Below are 14,829 nucleotides of genomic sequence, written 5' to 3'. Positions count from 1 at the left end.
GACCTTCCTGTGATCATGCAGCCAACGTGACTATAGGCCAAAGCACATGGAATGCTGTTACCTCCCCACTGAAGTGGTACCTGTTTATCTATTCACATTTGCATGCTTTCGATCTGCTAGATGAGCAAGAGCTGAGGCAAGTAACAAGAGCTCACCCTGTCACGCAATGCTTGGTCTTGAACGCAGCCTGTCAGGTTTCCATTGAGCACTCACGCCTCCCCTTTAAATATAGAAGCAATGTTCAAAGTATTCCAAAACAATTGCAAGCATTTTGAATCTTGAATTACAGTTTTCCATTTCTATGGATGTGTGCAGAGATGGTATTCAGCAGGTTCTGACCAGTTCTGGAGAACCGGTAGTGGAAATTTTGAGTAGTTTGGAGAACCGGCAAATACCACCTCTGACTGGCCCCGCCCCCATCTATTCTCTGCCTCCTGAGTCCCAGCTGATTGGCTGGGTCTTCTTTTGTGGCCCTGCACAGGTGAACGGAGCTGGAAAGCAGGTTAGTGGGGTGGGGAGGGAATGGGATTTTGCAGTAACCTTCCCCTAGGAGTGGGGAGGGAATGGAGATTTTGCAGTATCCTTCCCCTGCCACGCCCACCAAGTCACGTCACACCCATTAGGCCACACCCACAGAACCAGTAGTAAACATTTTTGAATCCCACCACTGGATGTGTGCATTTAGGGATGTACTTTCTGTTGAAAAAGAAAGATGAGAAGTGGAATCATGTCTTGGACAAAATAAGATGTTATCTTCTTCTAGAATGGAATCTCTGCCCTACTTTACTCTGCTGTGAACATTCACGTTGTTGGTTAATATAGCTTTCCCAAATTGCTTTGTTCCCTGAAGCAAGGAACAAGATGCCTTCTGCTCCCATTACATCCCCTAAAGCTGCCAGTGATGAATCTCCTTTATCACTGTTTCAGGAATCACCCCCATCTGACAACAGTAGGCTATCTTCAGAAGTGATTTCCAACTCCAGTGGTATACTAATAATTGTAATCACTTTCTGCTCCCTCAAGTCTGCTCCTGACACTTGCTTCACTTCACCAAATGATGGGGCTGACCTTGATCATCAATTCTGGGATTTCTGATTCATTTTTTCCAGATGCAGACTGAAGCTTCAATTGTTGTTGTTCATTATTATTAATAGCCTTACTAATCGTCTGATTAGCGGTGATAAAGAGCCAGTTTGGTGTAGGCCCCAAGCTACAAACCAGGAGATTGAGCGTTCTAGTCCAGGGGTTTCCTACCTTGGCAACTTGAAGCCTGGAGGACTTCAACTCCCAGAATTCCTCAGCCAGATAGGGGTGGATAGGCATGAAACCTGCTGGTGATTGAGCCGATCACTCTCTCTCAGCCGTAGGAAGCAAGCAAGGGCAAACCATTTCTGAAAATGTTGCAAGTAAGCCACTCAGGATTCTGATGGATGGTCATATAAATATTTTAAATAAATAAAGGGCTTCTCTAGAAAGTCATCCAAGAATGAAGACTGATTGAAGAAACACCAACATTAGTAGTGGTGATGGTAGTATTGATTTATACCCCATCTTTCTGTCTGTCAGGTACTCCACGCTGCTAACACACACACACACACACACACACGCACACACATTGAATGTCAAAACATTTGAAATTATTGTGAGGTTCTTTCAGGAGTCTGCCAATCTGGAAGTCTTTTTCTTGCTTTTTTCATTGTCAGACATTTGCACATATTCTCATATCTCGACATATTAGTCTAGATAAAAATTTGCACATACCAATCCGATTCCAGCTGATGTACCATTTTTATGTGATTTTGAAACATCTACTGTATAAGCTTGTAACAATCAAGTAATTTCAGGTTCATGCTACTACTGCAGTTATGTGTGGAGGAAGCCTCTTATATTTCTGCAGAAATGACTTGAAATGGTCTTTGCAACCATAATTTACAAGCTAGGTGTTAGAATTTTAAACTTTCAGGGAAACAGCTCAGTGATGTTTACAGCCAGGGATGGGCACATGAAGCTAATGTTAAGTTAGACCAGACTCTTAGCTTGGGAAAACCAATATATCAACAATGTTCTGAAGTCTTTTTTTTACAAACCAGTGCTTTTGATTAAAAAAGAAAACCCACAAAGTTATAACCTCAGTGGAATAACAAAATGTGGCAGCTCTTGTTACAATTTTTTCCAGCGATGGTTTATGGACTCCCTGCTACAAATTCCTCAAGTTAAAATGCTGCAGTTAACCATAAACTTAAGTCTTTAATCATTGTCACAAAAATAAATGTACTGATATTATGAATAAACTTTTTAATGGGAATCAAATTAAATGCTTGTAGAAGGATTATTTACGTGAAGAAATCAAGCTATGTAGTAGATAAGATTGCCTTATTAATTATCTTATTAATTATCTAAGTCAAGCTCCTTTTTAGCTTTCAGCTGTCCTTCCTTAAACTAATCATGATTAGATTCACATATCACAGTAACCTGCAAATTACAACCCACCATTTGATTTACAAATTATAACTGACAGATCCTAAATAGACTTTTTTTTTCTTTTTAAAAGCTTGAATTCTGCAAACTTCCTGGGCCAGTGGACACATTTTTTTAGAGCAATGGTATAATAATTCTCACAAAATGGCCCTTATGGTTAGGTATGTATGTATGTTATCAACCAAGACTTGCAGCAATTAATAGCATAACAAGAATATTAAAACTACCATTATACATTGCTAATTCTCAGCAACCACCAAAATAAGACCTTTCAAGTGCTGCCTGGAAGTTTGATTTTAACTAATTCTTGGGAATCAATTATCAAGGAAGCAATTAACTTAGCCTTAAGATAGTAATTATCTGTGTAGCCCTTGACCATTTATATTTTCTAAAAATACCCCCTGTGTCTATGTGGGACCCACAGATGTAGATGGAAGTACAGAGGATGCTTGTTTTGCTTTTCAGTCTCCATTCAATTTTATTCTTAATTAAAGGGATGTAAGAAGAAAGGACAAAGAGCCTTGTGGGCATCTAGGTAGATATCTGTAGATACATTGGTGACTTCAGACTCAGTGTTGTAGATGAGAAGTTTAGTGTAATAAACTATAACAAGTACAGTCTTCAAGGCGCCTGTGTTAGATTATAATCTGATTTAGGGCTTATTCATATAATGTAACCGGGGCATAAAAATAGGCTAAAAAAAATAATCTAAAGGAATTCTGTGTGTGTGTGCAATATTATATCTCTTTCACATAATATCTCTCCGCTTCCCCCTTCCTCCCTCCCTCTCTCCCCACCCCCCTCTCTCTCTATACACACACACACATACACACATATATACGTATACACATGCATACACACACACACACACACACACATATATATATACAGACACACACACACACACACACATATACACGCACACACACATGGATTCCACTTGATAAAAAAGCGGCCTCAAAAGAAATCTAAACAAGAAGGATTGACAACATCAACAAGCATTGCAGCCCAGTACACACACACACACACACACACACACACACACTGCATTTGCAATGCAGAGTTTGGACTAAATATACGTATTTTTAACTTGAATTTTACTTTTCTTACATTGAATGTGAAAAATCCAGAAGAAATCTTCCATATGAGGTTGGAATTACAAAAAAAGTATCAATAAATGCATCTTGTTTGTTTGTACATGTAGTATATAGGGCTGCTAGCTTAACATTGGGTCAAAATTCTTCTCTACGGTGTAGAGTAGTAACAGTACTGAATAAATAATAGAACAAATTCTTTTTTGTGCAATTTCTAGGGCTATCTAGTTCAGTGGTGGGATTCAATTTTTTACTACCGGTTCTGTGGGCGTGGCTTAGTGGGCGTGGCAGGGGAAGGATACTGTAAAATTTCCAGTCAGAGGTGGTATTTGCCAGTTTTCTGAACTATTCAAAATTTCTGCTACTGGTTCTCCAGAACTGGTCAGTCTGCTGAATACCACCTCTGATCTAGTTTCTCTGAAGTTCAATTTTATTTGTCCTGCAGAAGAGATTTGTAAGAATCTGGAATTTATTTTTCAATCCATACAAGTATTTCTTTGTGAATATTCTTTAATGAAGCTATGAGATACCATTGTAGAAGCCTGTCAGGCATGTGACACAAAGATGACCATGCCATCTTAGGATGGACTGCTTCTTTTTTTCACCTACTAGCACACTGAAGGGATATATATATAGTACTCAGTATTAATTAACATCAAGAGAGATGCATTTTTAAACTGAAAAGGTTAACAGGTCCTAAAAGGTCTTCTAAGTGGATGGTTTCTAAAATTACCTATCCTTACTGTGGAGTTCTTTCTCTTATGTTAAACACCATTGTTTCTGAGGGCAAAAGAGGTGAGGGAAACAATGGATATATATCTGACCAGTAAATTTAAATTTGCCTTACAGTAAAATAGGACAAGCTTACTGTATTTTTGTTTTAATTAGGAATTACTGCAAGCAATTAAAAAGGTATCATTTATATAGGAATAGCAGGCAAATTCAAAACAGCAGGCAAGCTCAAAACTGAACAAAATATATTTACAAATTATACACCGGTAAACTACGAATGGGGGCTGACAGGTCATTTGGACATAAGATTCCTGAATTTTTAAGACTGTTTAAAAAGTTGCTTTTCTGCTATACTTTGTGTCTCTTATCTGATAATCTTACCTATTATGAAAAATACTTTCCTCCATTTATTTATATAATCAGATATTTTTAGTTTTCAGGTATCTTCTGTGTGAGTGACTTTTTTTAGAAACAGACAGACAGGTTTGCTTGAATGTTCTTCAGGAAATTGTGTGGGGGGGGAGTTGTCTAACTTTCTAAAAACAGGAAGTGCTCTTCAGCATTAAAATAAGACTCTTCCTCTGGGGGAATTGCAGCAACATAAAGATAGCATAGTTAACAATATCATTCCAGTGGTAACTCTGTGGCAAAGACTGTTTTGAAACGACATTTTTTTGCAGCTTTATGCCTTACCTTCTAAAATCCCATCCCTGATGTGGAATCTGTAAATCTACAGAGAATTTCTTAATGATCCATCTAAATGTGTGGCACAGTATCCCCTTAACTGGATTTTCCCATCTGGTGAGTTTTACATAAAGAGAATATGAAAACCTCTTCCTGATTCTCAAGTCTCTAAGCACTGGCTTAGTGCCTCACTTTGCATCTCTTGTAAAAGTATCCAACAGAGAACTGCCAAAATTCTGGATTTAGTGGTTTAATCTCCCTTGATCTCAAAAGGCTGCTTAGCTTCCTTCACTTGCACATGGCATCCTCTTCCCTCTGCATTAAGGGAGTAAGTCCAACTAGTCTTCATGCTTCAGGGTAATACTTAACTTCTAAAGTGGCCCATAGGCGTGGGCAATATCTATAGGATATAACACCTCACCTGTGTCCATCATTGCATAGATATGAAAAAAAACCCTTCTCTTTCCCATGTTAAGGAATTCAGATTCATAGTCACATAATTTTTACTTCTTACAGTCCTCAGAGGCAATCAGTGGTATCACAGAACATTCCTGGTTTTCAAAAGACTTAAATTTACATACTACATGTAAACATACAGTATGTAAAATTGTCATGGGTTTAACATTTTCCCCACCATTTGTTTCAAGACTAATGCAGAATGTCTCTAATACCAAGTTTAAATGTGAAAGGTTGTCATGTTTTATCAGTGATAATTAAGGATTCTAATTAGTAAATATATTGTGTGACCATATTGAGCTACAGATGGCCAAGTTTCATTCCCTTATCAGTTGAAATTTCAAGAATTAAGTGTTTTTCAGACCGTGCTGGTCTGCCTGGGGTTTTCTTTTTGTAACTGGAATCAGTGTATTTTCCAGATATTGTTTAAAATAATATTCTATTTGTTCTAAGAAAAAATAATTATGACATCTTAGCATAAGAACTTTAGAATTACTGTAATTTAATAAGCCTCCCCTGCTGCTTCCCATTTTTAGACCATTGCGGGTGTCACACAAAACTGCACACCAGCGGGGGATTAATTCATAAGAAACAAAAGTCATGTCCTCTTCATTCTGATCTACTTAGAATCTAAGACCTTGTTTAAGATGGTTTAATTTGAGGTTGCAAGATTGGTTTTATGGCAGCTTACATCGAAGACTATTTCCTGTTGATTGCTTTTATTATACTATTTTGAGTATCCTAGAGTATCAATTTAAAATCTGGTTAAATTGCATGGATCATTTATACAGTTTTAGATGTTAACTGCCATATAACAGGCTTCAAAAGAAGGATATGGTTTTTTAAAAAACGGGAAGGAGGAAAGAGACAAGGTGGAAGATAGAAAAAAAAATACATATACATAGATCAGCCAATGTAATGCAGCACTTAAAGAAGTTAGACTAAGTTAAGGAGATCAGGTTGGGAAAGCCACAAATAAAGTGCCTTACGATCCAGAAGAAAAGGCAAGATAGAAATAGTTAAACAAATTTTCATATCGATAAGTAAAGACATTACAAATTACAGATATAAATAAATAAAACTTCAAGTTTCTAAAAATAAACCTAGGCTTTGTAGATCCCAGCAGTTAATGGGTTCACTTTAAGATAACTTTAAAAGAATCAGATTGGTCTCTTGCTAGAAACCATTAGACTGGGAGTTCAAATCTGGCCTTAGCCATGAAAGCTAGCTTGGGCCAGGCCAATCTCTCCCTTTATCTCAACCCAACTCACCTTACAGGGTTGATGTTGTGGAGAAAATAAGAAAATTAAGGAGTATTAGATATGTTCACCACTTTGACTTGTTTTATAAACATAAAGGTGAGATATAAATTAATTAAATAAACACCTAGCCTAAAATCTAGCAGTTCTCAATTAATTCAAAGTATTGGGGAATTGGGGAGCTCAAAAGGTCTTGCAATTATTAAATGCGCACATTGGTAAATACACTTTTGATGTCCTTGGGATGGTTATGTTGGAACTGATTGTGTTCTGCATTAAAGATTATTTTTCCCCCTTTTGCATCTATAGTATCTAGTCTGATGAAATTTATTTTCCTGGACAAATCATGCCATTATAACAATGAGTAGAGTTTCTTTTATGTGCCTTCCAATATTTAGCTATTTAAAAAGTATCTGTAACATCTGTAGAATTTGTAAATTTCCAGAAATTGCAGCTACTACTGTGAACTATATTGTAGTTGTATTAACATCTGTTGCTGTTTTTTTATGGTGTATTCAAATTTTTATGATTCCATCTTTCATGTGCCCCTTTTTATGGCAAGCTGTTTCTAAAACACTTCTTAGTGGATGATATATACATGTTAGAAAAAATAACTATACTGCTTTGATGAAATAGACTAGTTCACATTTCTTTAAAGACATCTCATATTTATTGTTTTCTGTAAGGGAGCCATTGTTCCCAATACTACTTCTTAACTTTATTAAATAAACAACAAACTAGAAAGTTAAGAATTTTCAACTCTAAAATATGACTTATTTGACAAATGAAGATTAGGTCACACTTTTGTTTTCTTCTTGGAGGCACAATTACTCTTAGAAGCTGACTGATATTCTATTAATCCTTCAGTCAATCTTGACTCCCGCCATCTATGTGGACAGATTTATGCGGGTTTTTGGCAATATATTCAGAAATGATTCTACAGTGTCCTCTTCAGAGATTTTTTTTTAATTTCTCAATTTAAAGCTGAAAGCAAAGGGACTGACACAACTTACTCATCTGGCTTTTGTGTTGATTTGGGAATTAGAACTCACATTTTTATGCTTTTGATCAATCACTCTTGATAGGTACCTCAAATTGTTACGTTGTGTCAAAGCTACTTCTGATTGTTCAAGGGAAATAGTTTGAAAATACTTGAATCCTTAATATGTTTTCTCTTTTTCTGTTTCTCATTTCTCAGTATCTTTTTTTTTATAAATAGACTTGGGAATTCCATTCTTCCACCTTAGTTATCTTTGTTTTTCAGTTTCTTTAACTCTGCATTTTATTTGCAACTGGAAAAGTTTATGACTTTCAATATAGTAAAGCTCACATATTTTGTCCAGAAATTTTTAAAAATTGGCTGTTGTTTAAGAATATCACCTCTCTTGCGATTTAATGCCTCTAAGTGCATTTAGCTTTATTGAGGGCTGCAAAAACAGAAGCAAACAAAATACATCCAACAATCAATTATGTTGGGTCTACATTTTAACCAGCACATTAGGCATTTGAAAGAATTGATTGTAGCATGCCTTTGACATTTTGGTGGGTGCATTTATTCCTTCAGGGTATGACAGCACTGGCCTTTACAGGGAATATATTATTATACTCCGCTCTAAGTATAATGCTGCAAGAATCTTTATTATAATGCAGTAAGAATCTTTTATTTTTTAATAGCAAAGATATGTCCCCTGGAACCATCTCTTTCGAAGGTTGTATCTCATCAATCTCTCTTTCCGAGGAGCTAACTTCCCCTTTGATAAAAACAAAAATAATATTTTTCTCCAAGGAGCTTTATAGCTTTATAGGCTTTCTGCTAATGTACTTTAATTAAGATTCCTTAATCTTAATTCAGTTTAAGCAGAGGCCTGAGTGTATGCCCTAGTGGGTTGTTACACTTCTAGGATATTTGTAGGTTTTAAAGACATAAAATTGCAGTAGCCTGGCTTGAGGGAAATGATAAGGCTTTAAATATTAGAGCTTTAAAATACAGGTAAGTAGTAATTTCTAGGCAAACAAAAAAGTGAGGCTGAAAAACTATGTAGTGGTCCTTTCTGACACATTTCTGGTCTTGCAAGAAGCAAGAGAAGCAATGGGGAAATGTCGTGCGTTATGTGTGACAGTAGGGATTTTAGCTTGCTTTCAGCAGCTGCTTGCAAAGCAGTAAAAGGGTGAAGCAGAGCAATGGTAGGCAAAAGGAAAAAGAGCAGGAGGATATTTGACAGCTGGAGCTGCCTAGAGAAGTGCTCCATTTTGGCTGTGTTTACCACAGCGGAGAATTCTGGGAGTGGACGTCAATGACTCTGGGAACAGGCCAAGTTGGAAAACACTGGCATTAAAACATCGCTTTATAAAACACATATGCTAATATAAAATATGGAACCTAGGACAAATAATTGGATATATCCATGAAAGGGCAAGAGCAGGGATGTCAAACTCAAGGCCTGTGGGCCGTATCCGGCCTGCAGAGTGCTTAGATCTGGCCCGCAGGCCCGCCCTGGAAACAGCAAAGGACCAGCCCGTAGTGCCTGTGCCAGCGAAAACGGAGTTCGGGAGGGTCATACGCGGCCTCCACATTTTTGCTGGCAGAGGACTGCAGGAGCTGTCGCAGCCAAAAATTGAGCCTTGATGAGTGACGTCAAGCTGGCCACACTCCCTGGCCATGCCTCCCCCCGGCCTTGAGAGGTCAAACACAACTGTGATGTGGCTCTCAATTAAATTGACACCCCTGGGCTTGAGCACGGGTGGCCAACCTTTTGGCTTGCCTGGGTTGCACTGAATGAAAAGGCATTGCATTTGACCCCATATAAAATACGTAATATAGTTAAATGTATATAAATAACAATTTAATTTTTTTATACTAGCTATCCAGGGCTACACGTAGCCTGTGGGCCCCAGGTTGCACATGCCTGAGCTAAAGCATACCTGTAATGGCTAGGAACACATGGGCAAGCAAGGAAGGCAGGTCTTGAGTGAAGAATGACCTTCTGTCTCTCCTCTATCTAATGAAAACAAAAACAGTCAACTTAATATTTCAAGTTGAGAAGAGAGAAATCCGGGTTGCAAAAATAGCAAGAAGGAGATGGAGGAGAGATTAAAAGAGGTGGTTGTTTGCTATTTCCCCTGACCCTGAGGAAGTATGTTTAGATGTTCCAGAAAAGCCAATAGTAAGTTAAGATAATAGTTAATAGTTAAAATACTATTAAGATTACTTAATAGTAAGTTAAGAATTAGAGAGGTGACTTCCGATACAGGAATTGTTTTTGTAGATGTAAGTAACTAAGATCATTGGAAACTTAAAATGTTATGCTTTGGGTTTAATTTGTGTTGATAATTAAATACCTCAGTGTCTCTGAGAGATTAATACTGTAAATATGATTATCCTCTCTAGTTTCATGTTCTTTGCACATGCTCATTGACTTGCATAGTTTCTTTTTAGGTATCTTGAAACCTCAGTACCTCCAGAGACTTCCAAACAAGACCACTGAAGCTATTTTAGTTATTATGACTATTGCACGGTCTGCTTAGCAGTCTTACCTTTCCTTTGTACCATTCACCGGGTGATTATTTTTAATATGTTGCATGTGATTTTAGCAGCACTATAGACCATAAGCTTATCACAGAAGTCAGATTTACAATTTTTTAAATCATTTTTAAATAAAACTTAATTTATGATTAAGGCTTGCTCCATTCCGATTCCTAAGTGGGCCATATCTTTCTCAACTAAGGTTGCAGTTACACGAAGTAGTACTATATCTTTTAATTCATTTCAACCATTCTTATATGTCCCTGATCTGCTAGTTCATTATGGGAGGTTTGAAATGAAGAGGAAAGGGATTTTCTGTACAAATAGATGGTGGCAGTGAAAGTACTACAAAGTTGCTGTTCCCAGGCAGGAAGGGAGGCCGGGTTGTGTAAAACTTCTAGGTGAGGAAGTAAAGATGCCTTTTTGCTTATGAGCTCAGCCCTTGCCATCACAAGTTTGCATAATCATTGCAAACTGCATAAAAACACATATGGATTGATGTGCATCAAACATGCAGTGCAAGCCAAAGATCATTGACTTACGAATCTTTCACATTGTTTGCATCAATCCTTATTTGGAAAATCCTGGATACAGGTAGTCCTCGATTTACAACCATTTATTAGTGACTGAAGTTACAATAGCACTGGAAAAAGTGATTTATGACCATTTTTCACACTTATGACCATTGTAGCATCCCTGTAGTCACAGATCAAAATCCGGACGCTTGGCAACTGGCATGTATAAACGATGGTTGCAGTGTCCGGGATCATGTGATCACCTTTTGCAACCTCCTGGCAAGCAAAGTCAATGGAAAAGGTAGATTTATTTAATAACTATGTTCCTAACTTAACAACTGCAGTGATTCACTTAACAACTGTTGCAAGGAAGATCATAAAATGGGGGCAAAACTCGCTTAATTACCATTTTTCAACTAAATTTGCAAACAACTCTCTATGGAAAGACCCAGCTCTTCTTTTGAGGTAGCGTTAGACTGAATTGTGCCCAGTCTAATTGTGCTGGTTCTTCTGTGTAAAATATAATTGAGCGTAAATTGAATGTCTAAAGCACGGGTGTCAAATTTGTGTCACGTTGCCATCGTGTGACATATTGCGACGTTTTTCCCTTTGCAGAGCTGGGATGGGCGTGGCCTGCGTGTGATGCATCCAGCTGGTGGGCCACCACTTTGACACCCCTGGTCTAAAAGATTTTTTCTCATCTAAGCTAGTGTCCATCTTTCTTCCTAAATATATAACAAATAAAAATATTTTATCAGTCATGTTTCTATAAGCTCTGTTGAGAAAATTTCAAAATAATTGGCAAGATAATATACAGCATATTGTTTAAAAAATAAGAATAGGATCTCAACTAATTTAATTCCCATTAATTGATTGAAGTCTATTCTCTAAAGTCTAAATGTATCCCCCTAAAATCTCTTATCACTTTTTAAAAAATTATTGCACCATATACCAGCTTTTGACCTTCTTGTGAAACTATTTTAGCTATTATGACTTTGTAGTGAATACCTTTTGGCATGTCTACTGGCGGACTGCCTGATATTTAATATTCACAAAGAGAAACGAGATTCCGAAGAGGAATAAAAGAAAGAATGGAATGCAGCATCTCAGATCAGAGGGTGGAAATGAATGGTTGAATCATTCTGAAGAATCTCCTGTAGGACAGCTGGACTCTAGCCTACGAGTCATGGGCAGTAAGTTATACTCATTTTGCAGCATTGTATGCTCTGTTAATTAAAATTTAACAGCAAACACAAATGCACACTAGAGAAGATTACTATTTTTTCTTAATGTCATATCTATCACTCTTCATTGACAGAGTTTATATCTGTTTAGCTAGCTGAGCCTCGTAGATCCTCTTTTCCACAGCTCACCAGGAGATTGATCTAAGTGGAATTTTTTGCAATGTCTTACTATAAGCTTAGTGATTCGAATTGATTAACACAGGTTAATCTTTAAAAATTTATTCTTGCCGTAAAGTTACATTAACATGTTCAGTAAGGACCATTTTATGTTGGAGGAGGTCTCCTGGTTCCAAGTTGGTGAAGACTGAAATTCAAAATCTATTTTTCTACTTGCATTTTTACATGCTTTCGAACTGCTAGATTGGCAGAAGCTGGGACAAGTAACGGGAGCTCACTCCATTACGTGGTGCTAGGGATTTGAACCGCTGAACTGCCGATCTTTCTGATCGACAAGCTCAGCTTCTTACCCACTGAGCCACTGTATCCTTACTTTGAATAAAATACAAAATAGCAAAAAAACCAAAACAAAAAAATCAGGTTAGGGAAAGGAGAGGTTAAAGAAAAAGCAAAATCAGTAGTGCAAAAAAAGGGGGGGAAGGATAAAAAATAATAACTTCCAATTTTCTTTGATCAGATACAGATATAAAATACATTAATCTCTTATTCTAACATCAAAAATAATACACGGTGTTTCTAAAATCATAGATAGTTCCAATTGTCAAATTACATAATTAAACCTTTATTTTTTCAGTTTCTAGCAAAAACTCCAGTGGTTTCCAAGGAGAAACAAATTTAGACAAAGTATTTTCTTTAATTAGAGTAGTTTCATCATCTCAGCCAATTCTATTAGCTTCAACATCCATTGCTCCATTGAAGGAATTTGTAAATATTCCCATCTCTTTATATATAAAAGTCTTGTGGCTGTCATATAGAGAAACAAAGTCCTATGTTTTCTTTCAATCTGAAAGAGAGGAAAACTCTGGTTTCAATTCTACTTTTATTTTAAGAACTCTCTGATTTATAATACATATCTGGTCACAATATTTCCTGATAGAATATGAATATGATAGAACATTCATCATATTGCTTACATTCCAACTATCATCTTTCAAATTCTAATTCAATGTAAATTTCAGTCCTTCACACATTCTCCCACCAATTAAGCATTATATTCAGAATTTTTTGCCCATTTAATCATACAGATGACATATCATCTTCTGTACTCATTTTTAGTAAAAAGTTACATATCTTTGCAAAAACATGCCCATCATAAGTACACAGATCGAAGTCAATGTCAGTTTTCTCATTTATAAAATCAAAACTCCTCTTGTCCAATTGAAACCTTTCTGCCAACTGAACATAACCAAACCATTGACAGGTGTGATTTTCCATTTCCAATTCTTCTCTATTTTTAATTTAGCTTCTCCTTAAAACAAAACAAAAAAAGGTCAATCAGCATTGGTCAACCAAGACTTTATAACTATTATACAGGAACCCTATAATAGTTTTTTTTTAAAGAGAACTATTATTCAGGAGCCCCAGGGGGCCACGGTGGTAAGATGCTGGTAAGACGCTGGGCCTGCGCACCACTGAGGTTGGCGGCTCAATTCCCATGAGTGAATAAACTGCATAGGGATGAGAAAGGAGCCTCTCCCGATTGCCTACCGGCATTCAGGTGTCCTGCGGGTAAAGATATCACCGGCCGAAAAAAATCCTTTCACAGACACAACCAGCCACCTCGGTGATCCCTGGCTAACACGTGCCATATGCAGGAGTCCTGTTGATGCAGTGGTTAGAATTCAGCATTGCAGGCTAACTGCCCACAGTCTGGAGTTCAATCTTGACTCAGCCTTCCATCCTTCCGAGGTTGGCCAAATGAAGGGCCAGATAGTTGGTGGCAATATGCCAACTCTGTAAACCGCTTAGAGAGAGGTGCAAAGCACTATGGGTGCTATTGCTGTTGTTATTGAAGATTACCATTTACAATAAAAAATAATGCAAACTGCTTCTAAAAAACATGAAGACATTACAGTGGATGCACTTCTTTTAAAATCCAAAAAGATGTTTGTTTTTCTCTTGAATTTGAAAACTTAAATCTGGGTCATGCGATACAAATCTTTTAAGACTAAACGTATAGAAAATAATAAGCAACTCTATTGCATCTCTAACATTGAAGGATCTTCATTCTTAGGCTCTTCATTTTATCTTGAAAGAAACTCATCACTGGTTTATTTGAATGAAGGTTAGGCTCTTATTCACACATTCCCCTCAGTGTTGTTTTTTATTTTTATAATATTGCCAAATAGAACTTCGCTATTGTGTCATATTTGCTTATTAGCCCCCGCTTTGCAGATTTAATTTGGGCTAATTTGAGGAGCTGCTACCCATAAAATTTCAATATATAGGACAGGCAGTTAGATGAATGAGTCAGAACGACAGCTGAGAGAGGCTGGGGCAAGAGACAGACTCATTCATCCCCTTACAAATGTGGCTGACATCAGAAGCTGAAGCCTGCAGGATGCAGATTCCTTTCCGTCACGATTGTGCTAGTATTTGCTGCGCCTCTGAAAAGAACACAGCTTGGCTGGCAAGATAAAAATCACCGCATTCATGAATCGCTGGAAGAGTGGGCAATGCTGGTGTGGTTTCCACTGCTCTCCTGTGAACCCAGAGCAGCTGTGCCCCTGGGATTTGCCCAATTTATTCTTAGCTTGTGCAGAGAGGACTGGGGTGGAGTAATGGAAGAGCACTGTAGACTCTTCAGAAAATAAAACCTACTACTTTTGCTCCTGCACAACCTTTTAGGTTCTCTGGTACACATTACCTGTATGTCCTTAATATTTA

The 14,829-nt window shown here is 37.3% G+C and overlaps 1 protein-coding gene across 3 annotated transcripts in view; it reads left to right on the top strand.

Moving 5' to 3' along the window:
* Nucleotides 1–14,829, top strand: part of SH3GL2 (SH3 domain containing GRB2 like 2, endophilin A1) — an 87,283-nt gene that overhangs the window by 33,902 nt on the left and 38,552 nt on the right. The window contains exon 2 of one of the 3 annotated variants that reach the window (XM_087957647.1): nucleotides 4,985–5,105. The exons of the other annotated variants lie outside the window; for them this stretch is intronic. Within the exon in view, the coding sequence (XP_087813773.1) occupies nucleotides 5,052–5,105 (54 nt within the window). The 5' untranslated portion in view covers nucleotides 4,985–5,051. The remainder of the gene's footprint in view (nucleotides 1–4,984; nucleotides 5,106–14,829) is intronic. 3 annotated transcript variants of the gene reach the window in all.

The sequence above is a fragment of the Notechis scutatus genome, chromosome 2, assembly GCF_049901735.1.
Source record: "Notechis scutatus isolate UNSWTSFEM ecotype Mainland chromosome 2, rNotScu1.2, whole genome shotgun sequence".
In the NCBI taxonomy this organism is placed as follows: Eukaryota; Metazoa; Chordata; class Lepidosauria; order Squamata; family Elapidae; genus Notechis; species Notechis scutatus.
The sequence above is the reverse complement of the archived record's forward strand: the minus strand, read 5'-3'. Positions and strand labels throughout refer to the sequence as shown.